Source organism: Alligator sinensis, unplaced genomic scaffold (genome assembly GCF_000455745.1).
Source record: "Alligator sinensis unplaced genomic scaffold, ASM45574v1 scaffold108_1, whole genome shotgun sequence".
Taxonomy (NCBI): Eukaryota; Metazoa; Chordata; order Crocodylia; family Alligatoridae; genus Alligator; species Alligator sinensis.
In genome coordinates, this window is record NW_005842110.1 from 1,819,130 (window position 1) to 1,834,739 (window position 15,610).

Consider the following 15,610-nt stretch of genomic DNA (forward strand, 5'->3'; position numbering starts at 1 on the left):
GAATAGCCTGAGCTTGTGCATCGAGGATCGTTCCCTTGAGGAGCAACCACTCTTCCTGAACTCCCCTTCCCTTAGGGTCGTGGTCCCTTAGGGCCTCACTGACAAGCCTCCTGAGCTTGTCAAAGTGAGCTTTCCTAAAGTCAAGGACTTCTGTATTGCTGACTGACTTGCCAGCTTTACGGCGGATGGTGAAGGTGATCAGCTCGTGGTCGCTGTTGCCCAGCTTCCCATCGATCATTAGGTTGCTGATTAGGTCGTCCCTGGTTGCCAGTACCAGGTCGAGCAGCGCTATACCTCTCGTTGGTCCATAGACTTCTTGGGTCAGATAGAGGTCATCCACACACAAGAGGAAGCTTTGCGACCGCTCTGATTTAACCGAGCACTCTTCCCACGCCATAGCAAAGAGTCTAATATTTGATATTCTAGCACTATTTTTATTTCACTTACATCAGTGGAATATGTTCTACCCAGGCGTAAAGACACTAAAGCCAATGGAATTGTACCTGTGAGAAATTTAGATAATGATTTTTCTCTTTATTTCCTTGCTCTCTTTCTACTTCCGTTGCTTTACCTGTGATTCCCTCATTGATTTTCCTCAATTTTTACTCATTTTTCCCCCGGCAGGAAATTTTTTGCTGAAAAAGAAAATGAAAGCCTGTGTAAATAACAACATTGAATCATTGCCCCTATGAGTAATCCTCAACCTTCCTGCATTGTTAATCCACTTCGTCATGGAGTGGAGTCATAAAGTTACTGTGGGGTGAGGTTCTGAAGTTGCATTAAGATTTCATTGTGGCGTTATGTCACTGCAATGCATATATATTCTTACTGATGCAGTGCAAAGTGTAATACATTGCTGACCATCGCAGCATGTGCATTTCTCTAACTCATTTATTTAGCACAAATCTCTTCCCACAGCACCAGGCAGCTATGAAGGAATTTGAAGGAATATTCCCATTTTCTTTTGAGGTGCCCTCATCAATAAACTCTGCAGGTGGCTCCTGAAAGAGCTACATTTTGGGGATCATGAGCCTCTAACACAACTGTAAGCAAGGGTGGCAACATGATGTCTCTTCAGAGTATAGCGGATTGTGGAGGGTATGTGTGATGCACCACTGGAGCTCTCCATAGTGTGCTCCTTTTCTGGCAATTACACAAACCCCATCAGTCATCACAGTTTCCTTGCCCTTGTACCATTTACATTCTGACCACATCTAGGTGATCCTTTCTTCCTCCCTCTCTCATTCACTTTCTCCTCTGTTTCCATGTCATTTGTCTATTTTTATTCAGGGCACATCCTGCTTACCCTCTGTTTTCTCTCATTTGTTCATTTTAAATATGATAACATTCTGCTTTAGCAAAACCGCAGCTCTCCAGGGCAGCCATCAAGGGCAAATGTGTTTGCATGTGGCTTTGAAAGGGACAGGGAATACTTTTGCAATGTTCTTTTACTTGTGAATTTAAATGTTTTTGAAAATACGGAACCAAGGGGCCTAGTTGGGAGCCAGGCATAGTATAACAAGGACTGGCCCAAACTCAAACTTAAAAATAATGTAATATAATTACAACATATTTTCTGCACATATAGCCAATGCTATAGATATGCTGCATATCTAGTCAATGAAGGTACCATGAATATGTCGAAGTTTGAAGGGAGAGTAAGAAATCCTTTTTATCTAGAAAGATAAAAAGAAATAGTAAATATATGTCAAAATTTCATGTCAGGATAATGACCTGTAACTCAAAACCTGTTCAATCTCTTTTGAATTTTACGGAAAATCCATCCTGGATGTCAGAGTAAGGATGGTGTTTTTTCAGGTCAAATTTATTTTGCCAGTCAAAGATAGAGGTGGATTAAATGTAAGGCTTAAAACAAGTGCCTATCATCCACACTTGGATGGCTAGAAAATGCTATACAGAAAGGAATTGAAATGAAGCTGCTTCTGGAGTAGATTATAGCCACTGTTTAACATACAGCAGCATTCGCAGTTTAGAACAGAAACTAAAGTATAGCTTATTCAACTGAAGTTGCAGGAAGGATTTGTGTAAAGCTGCTACTATCCAGAATGGTCATTTCACTAGCAGGTTGGTACTGAAAGAGGCATAGACTTTATTATGACTAAACAAGGCCCATGTGATGAAGTAATTCAGACACTTAATCTTGTGATGGCATTTGTATAAATGAGTAGTTAATTACAAATTACATTAGTGGGGTTCGGCAGGAATCATTACTAGGCACTTCAACAATTTTTATCAATGATCTGAAAGTAAATGTGTAAAATAACTGCTGCTAAATATGCAGATGACACAAAGATTGGCAGAGTGGAAAATAATGATGAGGACATGATAATCACAAAGAGCAATCTGGATCACTTGGTAAGCCAGGCCCATTCATACCAAATGCATTTTAATGCAGCCAAATACAGTGTCAGACGTGTAGGAACACGGATTGCAGGCTGTACATAAAGAACAAGGAATTGTATCTTGGAAAACAGTGACTTGAAAGGATTAAACTTCATAATGGACAAGTAACTGAACATGAACTTCCAGTGTGATGTGGTAGCAGAAAAAGGGCCAAGTAGGGAAGAAAAAAGAGATCATTTTGCCTCTGTATGAGATACTGGTGAAACCATGACTGGGGTGATGTGTATACTTCTGGGTGTATGTTTTAAGAAGGAACTGGGAAAAGTTCAGAAGAACAAGAGTAGAGGGTTGGGAAAATCCCTGACAATGAGAGATCTGGTTAATTTCTCAAAATAAGATCAAGTGGTAATTTGTACAGCATATGAGTACCATCACGGTGAGAAAAACTGGATGCTAATGGTCTGTCAAATTTAGCGGAGAAAGGCAGGGCAAGACCCAAAGCTGGAGCCAGACAAATTAAAATAATGAATTAGATGCACATTTTTAACGATGAGGATGAATAACTACTGGAACAAGCAATCAAGACAAAATGTGGATTCTCTTTCTCATTGGGTGCATCTACACATGCACTTTATTGCAGAGTAAATTAATTAGCTGCACAGTAAAGCATACCGTCTACGTGTGTGCTGATATTAGGACGCAGTGAATTAATCAACTCCTCTGTGAGATAGTACCGTCAGAGGCAATACTGTCTTACAGCAGAGTAATTTACTGCACTGAAATGCCCATATAGATGCTGACCATGGGCGTAAATTGTGCCCAGTTAGCCCACCAAGCTGGGGGCTTGCTCCACCCTGGCTCAAATTGCTACTGTCCCGGGCACACGTGTAGAGGCTTTGCCTGGGAGCAGTTCGCTCCAGATCAAACTGCTCTGGAGTTCCTTGTGTCACATTAGTTGCACCTGTAGATGCACCCATTGTCTTTGAATCTAGACTGGATACCTTTCTAGGTGACGTGCATCAGCCAAACCCAAATTACTGGGCTCAACACATGAATAAATGGATAAGATGTAATGGCCCGTGATGCACAGAAGGCCAAACTAGATGACCTACTGACCCCTTCAGATCTTAAACTCTATAAATCTACTTTGAATTGTAATGGAAGATTAAGTTCCTTGGTTTATAATATCCCTATAAAGCCAGAAGTATCCCTAAGTATTGGATATCTAGAACTACCCAACTGCCCAAGAATAACCAGAACTTTGTTGTTCATCATTTATGTGTGAAAAAATTCCTAGCTAATGATTAACTGGGACCAGTCATGTGATCACTGGGCCAACTCTTTCAGTGGTCTACTAGCAGCCTGACACACAGTGGGTCTTTTTGTCTGAAGTGCAGTGGATTTAACAGTTACAAAGGCAAAATCTGAGTGCCTCTGAAGATTAGGCCTGAACTGTTTCAAATTGTCCAGCCGAACACTGAAATTCTCAATATCAATGAATGCTTTTGAAAAGGTTGTCCTACATTTCTACTTGTAATAGCTCAGACTGTATATGAAAATAAGGATATTCGTCTCGGCAACTGATGAGCTCTTTTAAAACTCTGCTTTTCCTGAGACAGTCAGGAAGCAAAGTGTTATAAATACACTTCCTGACTGAATCATAGATAAGTATTTTTCTTGAACCTGTAACTTCATTTTTTGAATGTACCTTTTAAAGGGCCCATGGTGGGAGGGACATAGCCAGCTGGGAGCAGGCTGAGTGGAGGAGGAGAGGGTCACGCCCCGCCCCAGCTCCTACTTGGCCCAGCCCCCTAGGGAGCCACATGACCGGAGCCTTGCAAACAGGCCGCGCAAACAGGCGCGCTTCTGGGCCCGGCGCGGGAGTTTGCATGGGAGTTCGTGTGGGAGGGTGAACAGGAGGGCACATGGCTCTGCCTGTGAGCCCCCTTGGGTAGGCATTCCCAGCCGTAGCCAGCCTACCAGCAGCATGACGCGGATGGGCACACACTGCACCCCGAGGGTCCCCTCTGGGTCTGCGGCCCCCCTCTCTGGTGTCTCAGAGGTCTCCACCCAGACGGAGCCCATGGTTCCTGGCTCTCGGCTGCAGGGGCTGCCTGTTGCTTTTTCAAGCTTTTGGGGCCTCTGGCATGCCAGCTAGAGATGCTCCAGGCCGCAGTCCAGAGACTGTGTGCCATCAGGGACTGCGAGCAGGAGACAGACTCCTGCTGCCAGGCCCTTCTCCCCCGGGAGGCAGAGGGTAGACCACGGTCGCCCTCCAGGACAAGGGAGGACTCGAGTACTTCCCTTGCTGTCCAGCCAAGGGGTTGGACCAAGGTGGTCAAGGGCCCCAAGGCCCGCTGCACCAAGGTCCCTGCCCCACTGGAGGTTTGCAACAGGTATGAACCTCTTGCAGCCCCAGCAGAGCCTGCCAAGCTGCCAGCTTCTGCAGGCAACACGGGCTCTACTGTAGCTACCACCCCTACTCTCCCTAAGACAAAACGCAAAGTGTTTGTCATGGGAGACTCCGTCCTGAGGGGGAATGAGGGGGGCAATTTGCTGCCCTGACCCCTTAGCCTGGGAAGTTTGCTGCTTCCTGGAAGCCTGTATCCGAGACATTGAGGAGAAGATCCCTGAGCTCCTCCAGCCCACTGACCACTACCCTATGCTCCTTATCCATGTAGGCACAAATGACATGGCTCAGAGTACTCCCAGCCCGGTCATGAGGCACTACAGGGATTTGGGAGCGGGGCTAAAGAGTCTGGGGGTGCAAGTGGTGTTTTCTTTGATCCTCCCAGTCTTGGGCTACGGGCTGAAGGGGGAGAGGAGGACTGAGGTAGTGAACCAAAGACTGTGGCGCTGGTATCATCAGGAAGGCTTTGGCTTCTATGACCACAGTCCGCTCTTTGGTGAGAGAGGCAGTGAGCTGCTGGGAAGGGATGGCCTCCACCTCTCTCCACTGTGGAGGAGGCTCTTCTCCGGCAGACTGGCTGACCTGCTCCACTGGGCTTTAAACTGAGCCTGCCGGGGGATGGGAGGACTATCGTCACTGCTGGCCGACTGAGCAACCCTTGCAAAGCCAGCAGGCCAAGGCACTTAAGGAAGCCCCACCCCTGCCCCAGCCCTGGAGCGAGCTGTGGGCAAGGCAAGGGCCCCCAAAGGGACACTTGCCTGCCTGTACACAAATGCCAGGAGCTTGGGGGAAAAAACAGGAGGAACTTGTCCTCCTGCTTAACACAAATAACTATGATGTCATAGGGATAATGGAGACCTGGTGGGACTCCACCCATGACTGGGCCACAGATATAGACGGCTATAGCCTGTACAGGAGGGATCAAGTGGACACAAGGGGTGGAGGTGTAGCTCTCTATGTCAAGGAGAGCTACGCATCCCTGCAAACTGACATTGGCGCCCAGGGTAGATGACTAGAGACCCTCTGGATTAAAATCTGTGGGGTGCACAGCACAGGGGACACAACGGTGGGAGTCTACTACAGACCTCCAACCTAGAATCAAGAGCTTGACCAGGAGTTCGCCAGGGAATTGGCTGAGGCCTCACGCTCCCAGTGCATGGTTGTCATGGGAGATGTCAACTACCCAGACAATTCATGGTAGGAGCACTCAGCCAAATCTGAGCAGTCGCAAAGCTTTCTCTCATGTGTGGATGAGCTCTATCTGACACAAGTAGTCGATGGGCTGACCAGAGGTAAAGCACTACTTGACCTGATTCTGGCAACGGGGGACAACCTAATCAGCAACCTAATGATTGATGGGAAGTTGGGTGACAATGACCACAAGCTGATCACCTTCACCATCCGCCGTAAAGCTGGCAAGTCAGTCAGCAATACAGAAGTCCTCAACTTCAGGGAAGTTGACTTTGACAAGCTCAGGAGGCTTGTCAGGGAGGCCCTAAAGGGCCCTAAAGGGCCACAACCCAAAGGGGAGGGGAGTTCAGGATGAGTGTTTACTCTTCAAAGGAGCGATCCTGGATGTGTAAGCAAAGTCTATCCCATCTTGGAGGAGAGGCAGCAAAAGGACACAGCAGCCCCCTTGGCTCTCCAGGGAACTAGCAGACCTCCTGTGTCTAAAAAGAAAGACCACCACGATCCGCTGGCTGGAGAATTGGCTCCGTGGTTGGACCCAGAGGGTGGTGGTTGATGGAAGTCAATCATCATGGTGCCCTGTGACCAGTGGGGTCTCCCAAGGCTCTGTCCTTGGTCCGGTATTGTTCAACATCTTCATTAATGATGTAGACATTGGAGTCAGAAGTGGACTGGCCAAGTTTGCCGACGATACCAAGCTCTGGGGTAAAGCATCCACACCTGAGGACAGGAGGGTGATCCAGGCAGACCTTGACAGGCTCAGGAAACGGGCAGACGAGAACCTGATGGTGTTTAACACCGAAAAATGCAAGGTTCTCCACCTTGGGAGGAAACACCTGCAGCATCCTTATAGGCTCAGCAGTGCTACGCTGGCTAGCACTACGGACAAAAGGGACTTGGGGGTCACGATTGACCATAAGATGAACGTGAGCCTTCAGCGTGATGCTGCAGCTAGTAAAGCAAGCAAGATGCTGGCTTACATCCACAGATGCTTCTCAAGCGAATCCCAGGACGTCATTCTCCCATTGTACTCGGCCTTGGTGAGGCCACAGCTGGAGTACTGCCTCCAGTTTTGGGCTCCACAATTCAAAAAGGATGCAGAGAAGCTTGAGAGGGTGCAGAGGAGAGCCATGTGCATGATCAGAGGTCAGGAAATCAGACCTTACGAAGAGAGTCTGAGAGCCCTGGGGCTGTTTAGCCTGGAAAAGTGCAGGCTCAGGGGTGATCTGGTGTCCACCTATAAGTTTATCAGGGGTGCTTACCAGGATCTGGGGGAACGTCTGTTCACCAGAGCGCCCCAAGGAATGACAGTGTCAAATGGTCACAAACTCCTCCATGACCATTTCAGGCTGGACATAAGAAAAAACTTCTTTACTGTCCAATCTCCCAAAGTTTGGAATAGGTTGCCACCAGATGTGGTTCAACCACCTACTTTGAACACCTTCAGAAGACATCTGGATGTTTATCTTGCTGGAATCCTATGATCCCTGCTGACTTTCTGCCCTTGGGGCAGGGGGGTGGTCTCTATGATCTTCCGAGGTCCCTTCCAGCCCTAATGTCTATGAAATCTGTGAAAGAAAAAAAGTTACCCTTTAGACTTGAATGGGCACACCTGAGACCATGTCTTCTAAATACATGTAGAATAGAAATAAAGATGCACACTTAATTGGCTGCCCCTGAATCCTGGTTATTTGCTCAAAATCAATGGAAGAGTTGGGAACAGAATCCAGGCATCCTTGTACCAGCTTCTTTCTCTAGCCAACAGAGCAGGCTCCATCCTTGATAGGCAGGTGGAAGTATATACCAGCTTGTGTATTCATACTCTTCTCTTCCATCCTTCATTACTATGCAGGAGTGGAAGCCAAATTCTCACTCCAAGCTGTTACTACCCAAAGTATTAAAAAAAATCAAGCGGGGGTTGAATGGCTGTTGCTGAAGCAAAAACAATAACATGATGTAACTGCAGTTCAGCAAATAATTTAAAGCACTGGGTGTGCCTGGGCAAAAGATATCTTAAAGCATTTCATACCAGCTCTTGAACCTGGGTACCTGCCACCTCCCTAGTAGAAGCAAATATCCATTTAGTCAGGGCTTTGATGATTTTATCATTTGCAAATAAGGTTGCACACAGAACTCTCCAGGTGTACCTTGGAGAGAAAAGCGAACATAATTGTGCATTGACTCACCAGTCCCACCTCAGGGTTTTATTCAACAGCCAGCCTGGTAAAACCTTATGGTACAAGTAAATTCCAGAAATTCCAGTTTTGAATTGCCAATTTTGACTCTCTAGACTTTTCCAGTGACCCCACTAACCATTTAAATAACATTTCCCATGTTTACACTGTACAGTGTAATGCCAAGTAGAGATACCTGTGCTAGTTCTGACCTGGTAGATGATCAAGATAGATTAGCCCAGAGCCAGAGTGCACACAGCACTGCACTGTAATATATACAGTGGTTCTTGACCTTTTTAGACTCAAGGCACCCCTGGGCAGCCTTGTGACACTCCTGGATAGAACTGAGGCCCCTCAGAAAATACCAACTCCTAGTTTTCACACTTTTTTGCCTACAGAGAAATAATGGAGCAGTTTCTTTAGTTGTAAAGAACTCTGAAAGACCACAGCTATGGATTGCTATTTGAAATCTCTGGGTTTATCTTGTGAATCATATTTGTGCACTTAATAGTACTAACGTTGTGTGGCATCCTGAAGCACCCTTGAAAGGATCTCAAGGTACTCCAGGGTGCCATGGCACCCTACTTGAAAATCACTGGTCTAAACATGGGTACCTGGCTTTCCAACAGCACAGCTCCCAACTGAGTGCCTCCTTCTAATACAAGCAGCCTTCATGCTATTTGTCTCACTGTACAGGCATCTAGAGGCCCTACTTGGGAGGACAAGTTGCCCCAGGGAAATCTGTGCCCTCTTCCAGTCAAGTCCTTCTTACCTCTTTTCCCCTTGCTTCTTAGGCTTTGCACTTCATTATACATATACACGTGCATAGCTCTTGCCTGCTCTGGGGCACATCCATAGACACAGAGGCGTACCTGACCTTTGTGCACACGAAAGTATGAACGCACATGCATCCACTGGCCCCACCTTTCAATTAAGACAGACAAACAAACATACATAGGCAGACATGCGCACATACAAGCTCTCATTCTCTCTCTCTCTCTCTCTCTCTCTCTTCCCCGCCCCCCACCCCTCTTCTTTTTCCCCCCCTCTATTCATTAAAGGCACTTTTCTCAATTTCTATGAGAGCAATTCAAAATGTTTTGTGTTCTTCTCGATTATATATAAAATATAGATTTGTGTTCCTCTTGATTATATGTAAAAAAAGAGATGGGGAAAACTTTGGCTCATGTTCAACAGTAATGCAGATAAAAACTTTGCACTTGAACTTAAACAAGATTAAAAAGCCAAGCCCCTGCCTGCAATTCAGTGGTATGCCAAAGTATAACACTATGCTATTTGTGGCACATATTTTTCATTTGCATAACACAACATTCTTAAATAAGAATAAAGGACACTTTAATGTGTTTCTTCTTGATGCACTGTCTAAAAACCTGAGATGCTTAAAAGTGATAGCATTAGAGGTTGATGACACATTTTTCACTGGAAAATTCCAGTTCTTCAAATAACTTCACAGATACTTAGAGCTGCAAACTTTTTGTGATTACCTTTTATTGACCTGACTGTCTAGTTGTGACTGCTGTTGGACAAGCTTTTGGGCTTGTGTTCTTATGCTCATCAGATGTTCTTCCTCAGGTCCAATACACAGTTAGAGCACATTGCCTCATCAAGGCTAGGGACTGAACCTGGCATTTCCTACTTCCCAGGTAAATGCTCTGACCGGTGCCCTATTGTGTATTCTGGGGTTTAGTCTTTCTCTCTCTTGTTTTTGTTTGTGGTTTCTAATGCCCTTAATCTCCAAAAGGTTATGGTTTTCTTCCATATTGCAACAAATTTAGAAACCTCAATATTTTTCACCTAATGGAATTTTTGCTTTCTGGCCAGTCCTGCTAATAATTGATATATTAAAGGATTTCTTGGGCACTTTTATAGTAGAATTAAGGTTCAGAAACATTTGCAAGTTATGCCCTTTTTTGACCTAAACAAATGCATGCCAGGAGGAGATGATGACTTGTGGTACTTCAAAGGTCTTCAAGTTTTTAAGAAAAAGCTATAGAAGCCAATAAAGTTTGGGAACCATTTTTTTAGTATTTTAATTGATTAGTTATGTAGAAAAAGATGGGTGTGTTTATTAGATTTCATGAGTAGGTGATGCTTTATTACTATTATTGATATTATTTATTTTTGCTGGCATCTTTCCTCTGCATATTCTGCCAAAATGTTTTACAGTGTTAGATTATAGTATTACAATATTAAAGAATTAAAATAACCAAATGGGAGGGAGAAATAATAGTGTATAGGCAAGGCTTTTCACATGGCAGAGCCTGCAGAGGAGAAAGCTCACTCACTAGCATCCATGATATCTGGTGTAGGAGGGATGAAGAAGTAGCAAAAGGAGCTGAGAGAGAGAGAGAGAGAGAGGATGACAGGGTAAGTGAGGAGTCACTGGAGCTGTTTGGGGATAGAACTAATATGGTTGCACTTTTGTGGGGCATGTGAGAAGGAGAGGAAAGCAACATCGTATAGGCAAGAGATGGAAGGATGTGAGGGTCTGCAGCTGAGGTTCTGTAAAGGCAATGGCATACCTGGGCAATGGTGTAAAGAGGGTTAAAGGCTGTCAGGATGGGCAAACTAAATATTACACTTGCTGAAAATCCTGAATACTTGTTGTATTTGGTTAGCATTGTCCCAACATTCCTGGAAGCATAACTGGCTGACCAGCATCAGAACTGACCTTTAAACAGTCCTCAATCACCACTTCAGAACACTATGTTTGGGGCCAGACTGAAGACTTCAGGGGTGGGTAGGGAGAAAGCAGAAGCCTAGCTAGTAATTTTGGCATCGTGAGCAAAGGAGGGTTCTGAGTACTGTAGAGTGGGTGGGAAGGCAGGTGCCAAGCACCCTTCAACTTTAATTTTGGCTGCTATTCTGGCTGCCCTTCTAAAATGGCAACAGGAATTAGTGCCTCACACACCATGCCCTACTTTACTGGGAGAAAGTTTGAGATCCCCACACCTCTACCAGGTATTTAACCACACATTTAACATTAAAGCTGATGGTTAAGTCCCCCGCAGTGCGACGACAATCTCAGCCAGGATCCTTTGGTGTATCGCCCACATGTAACTGACCCATTTTACAGCCTGCCTGAGCATGTGACTGCCGATTTTAAGTTCTCCCACAGCCTTCTGCTATAGAAGTAGAGCCCAGCTGCTGCTTCTGTCCAACTCTAGAAAATGATTTAGAGAAGTTTACTGTTGCAGCACTCCCCCCTACCCCCCGTTCAGTTCTTCATAGAGGAAAAGCTAAGAGACCAACTTTAAACACAAGGACAAGAAAGACATGAGTCTCTACAGTTATTATTACTTGTATTACTGTAGCACCCAAGAGTCCTAACTGTGGACCAGAGCCCCATTGTGCTAGGTGCTGTACAAACATAGAACAAAAGGCAGACATTCCCTCATCCCTGCAGAGCCTTGCTGGGCCCAAAGGTAGGATGGTGCAGAGGAACCTACCATAATGATAACAGAGTCACAGTTTAAAGGTGAGTCTTAAAAGGAGTGCTGCCAGAATATTTTATCCAGTTAGTGACCGCATCTGGACTCAGGCATGTATTTTGTGACAGCAGCTATTGTTCAGGTGTTTGGGAGACTGCCTGCAACCATTTTTCTGCTCCCTTCACTGTTCCCTGAAGGAGACTAGTAAAAATAGGACTGACTCTCATTTCCCTCTTTAAGGCCAGAAGACCTCTGTGTCAGCATAAAGTCAGCATAAAATTCCATACATATCCAGTTTGGTCCCCTAACTCTTCCAGAACAAAGTAAGGGGTTTTAGTGTAGCTGAGAATCTGACACAGTATTATTATTTTTCATTCAAATATACTCATAGCTAACAATTAGAGTAAGAATAATATTTTCTCATGATTTTCTTCTGGAAGCATCAGAGGTCATATTCTACTCTCAACTGCTGCAGGTTTATATTGGTGTAACTCCTTGAAATCAATTAAGTTAATACAGGTTTATTATGAGTGTCGGATCTGAAAACAGAAATTACCCCCTGAATAACTGTGCAGGGCTCACAGGAAGCTATAAAACCAAGCTGATGACTTAAAATAGGTTGTCTGTGCTTTTAAATATAATGTAATCAATGTTAGATCTCACAGAGCTGCAAGTAATAAGCAAATGCCACTGTTCTACCACTGGAAAAACTGATCTTTTCTTCCCTGTAGCATAAAGCTCCCATTTATAGCTTTGTAGAGTCATAGAGCATTGGGACTTAAACTCCTCATTGAAACAATTGAATCTAATCTCTTGTGAGCCTCAGGTAAGCTGTGATGGGGGAAATTTCTATACTCGAGGGAAGAAAAAGGAAACTTTTCTTTCTTTTTAAAGCAAGTAGGTTGCTTGAAAGACCTGGCATTGTTTGGAAACTGCTGAGAAGTTTGGTATGTTAAAAATGGTCTCTTCAGATGAATTATTTTTGCCTAAGAGGTAGAAAAGCAGAGTGATGATGAGTGAGTCCTGAGGCCTGTTTGCTGCTGTCATACTCTTCCTACAAAGTGCAGCCAAGGGGTAGAAATAGCAACAGGTAGGCAGATATGCCTCCATAATACAGATCAGCAATTGAGTTTGAAATGTGCACTTTCAGCCTGTACACTGCAGCTAGCCAGTACTCTAACCTACACTGGTGATGCATTTTGTCAAGAGACAAGTCGGTTGCTTCTGTTCTTGACTGACTTGATTTTTTTTTTAATTGTTATTATTGTAATACAACATCACAGGCAACAGATTCATTCTAACATCATCAGGGTGCGAGGACTGTAATCACATCCTCTCAGGGAACACAGTGGGAGTTTGAGGGCCCTTGTCCACATTGCGCTTTTCCTGTTTCCACGTGACAGAAATCTCCATTTTGCTAGCTTAGTTGCATCTGAAGATCCACACTGTCACTTTGTTTTATCATGTTAGTAATTTTTTATCGTGGTAAATTAAATCATCTCCGACGTTTTATTTTTAGCGGGTGAATTTGTGCCAAGAGGAACAAGAGTGTGAACTAGCTGCACAACCTGACTTTGGATCTTTAAATGCCAGAAGTGTGCTGGATTCTACATATTTACAGATACCCTATTAGCTACAGAGTTTAAACCTTTTTGCTTGCTGCCAACTAATATTGTTATCAGCTTGTATCCATGCCGCCTGGTGCTGTGGTCCTGTCAGGTCTGACAGTAAACAGGATTGAATCTAGTCAGTTTCCAGATGGGCATGTTCCAGGAAAATGTTGCAGCACATGGTGTTGATAATTTGGTAGGTGTAACTCTTACCTCTGAGTCAGCTCTCTGCTGCTGGATGAAATGGGCCCTAACTTTAGTTTATATTCCTCCTGCTTTACCCTGCCCACGTTGGGGTGTGGCATAAGCACAAAGCTCCTCCAAGGAGTAAGCGGGTACACAAAAATTCAGCATTTGTACAATAGTGTCAAGCCAATAGTCAGACCACCTCTTCATTCTTACATGGCCTAATCTAATTGCCTTCTGCAGGACTGCATAGCATGTAATGAAAGTGGTCTTTGGTCCATACAGGAGCATAAGGAAGGATAGGAACCTCATAGACCTCCCTGTATGCACTATTGAAACTTGGGTCCAGGCATCCAGCTGAAAGCAGAGTCAATGCACCTACCTATCCCAACCCCTGAGCAAGCAAGTAAGGGGAGGGGGGCAGGGGAGGCTGGCTTAAGCCCACCCCAATACACAGGTTAGCCCTGCAGTCAGGGCAGGGAGGATAGCAATTTGCTGGTAGATGGAACAGCAGCAAATGATCACTGTCTCTGGAGCAAGGATGAAACAGGGAGGAGTTGTGCCCTAGACACTTCTCTCTGGTGCATGCTGTTTTCTGGGCATTTATATAGCACCCCTTGCTCAGGGCTGTGCCTAAGGGCTCAATCTAGCCTCAAGGTATTTAAGGGCTAAACTAATAAAATTTTCAAGGATGCTGTGTGCATTATGTAAAACAGTGTCACTGACACAGATTTCTCTCTCTTTCTCTCTGTCTTTCTCCTCCCCCCACCTCTGCCTCTGCTGCCTGGTTCCAAGCAACGCCCCATCAAGCAGTCCTTGAGTGCTTGCATGTGCAGAGAATCCCACTGGAAATGCCTCCTCCTCTCCATCCTTATGTACGGCTGCCTGGGTGCTGTGGCCTGGTGTCAGCTTGCCCGAGTCACCAAGCTCAGCTTTGATAGTTCCTTCAAAGGCAAGTCCATGATCTACCATGACAGCCCATGCTCTGATGGCTATGTCTATATCCCATTAGCCTTCCTAACCATGCTGTATGCGGTCTACCTGGTGGAGTGCTGGCACTGCCATGTCAAAAGCGAGCTCCAGTACAAGGCCGATGTGGACAGTGTTTATGAATGCATCAATCGCATGCAACAAGCCACGCCATGTATCTGGTGGAAAGCCATCAGCTACCACTTTGTGCGACGCACCCGGCAGGTGACCCGGTACCGTAATGGAGACGCTTATACTACCACGCAAGTCTACCATGAGCGGGTCAACACCCACGTAGCTGAAGCCGAGTTTGACTACTCTCATTGTGGATACAAGGACATCTCCAAGGAACTGCTAGGCCTGGAATGCTACACAGCCACCAAGCTGAAGTTCACCAAGTGCTTCAGCTTTGCCAGTCTAGAGTCTGAGAACTCCTACTTGACCCAGAGAGCTCACTTTTTCACAGAGATTGAGGGACTGGATGACTACATGGAGGTCAGGGAAGGTATGCAGCTCAAAAATGTAGATTTCAAAGAGCTCATGATGGCCTATGGGGATCCAGACCATCTCCCATGGTACGTGTCCCACTATACTTTCTGGGTGGCAGCTATCTTGATGATCTCATGGCCACTGAGAGTGCTTATAGAATATCGGACTGCATATGTGCATTACCATGTAGAGAAGCTCCTTGGCCTTGAGTACACAGCACCAAGCACAGCAGAGGAGCCCTTATACAGGTATCGCGTGCCCAGAGACAATACTCAGGACAGTACTGAACTGGAGTGGCATATCTGTACCAACCGGCAGCTGATCCCCAGCTACTCAGAGGCCATGCTAATGGATCTGACAGAGACCCCTGTGTACAACAGCTACTCTGTATGCCGGTACACTGAAATTGCTCATGGCTGTGAGCGGTGCCATCATACCTCCAGCACCTCCTCCATCTTCTCTCGCCATGCTTTCCACAGTTGTAGCGGGAACTCCCGGCTCTCCCTCAACACCAGCCGCTTCTCCTTGTGCCGCATCCATGGCTCCCACAGGACAGGCCTCTGGAGGAGTCGCAGCAGCAGTATAGCAGACCGGGGCTGCCATGATGAACAATGTTGCTCTTACTCCAGCCAGCTGGCCATCAATGAAAACCCACCAACCTACCACGATGCCCGTTTCTTCCCCGTGCTAATTGTGCACAGGCCTGAAGGGCATGACAGAAGACACTTCTACATTCGACGCTCATCCTGCCTGGAGACCTCTCTGTGA

The 15,610-nt window shown here is 45.6% G+C and overlaps 1 protein-coding gene across 1 annotated transcript in view; it reads left to right on the forward strand.

Moving 5' to 3' along the window:
- Nucleotides 1-15,610, forward strand: part of LOC102386756 (transmembrane protein 151B-like) — a 43,504-nt gene extending 27,894 nt beyond the window's left edge. The window contains exon 2 of the mRNA XM_025205322.1: nucleotides 14,180-15,610. Coding sequence (XP_025061107.1) covers nucleotides 14,180-15,610 — 1,431 coding nt within the window. The remainder of the gene's footprint in view (nucleotides 1-14,179) is intronic.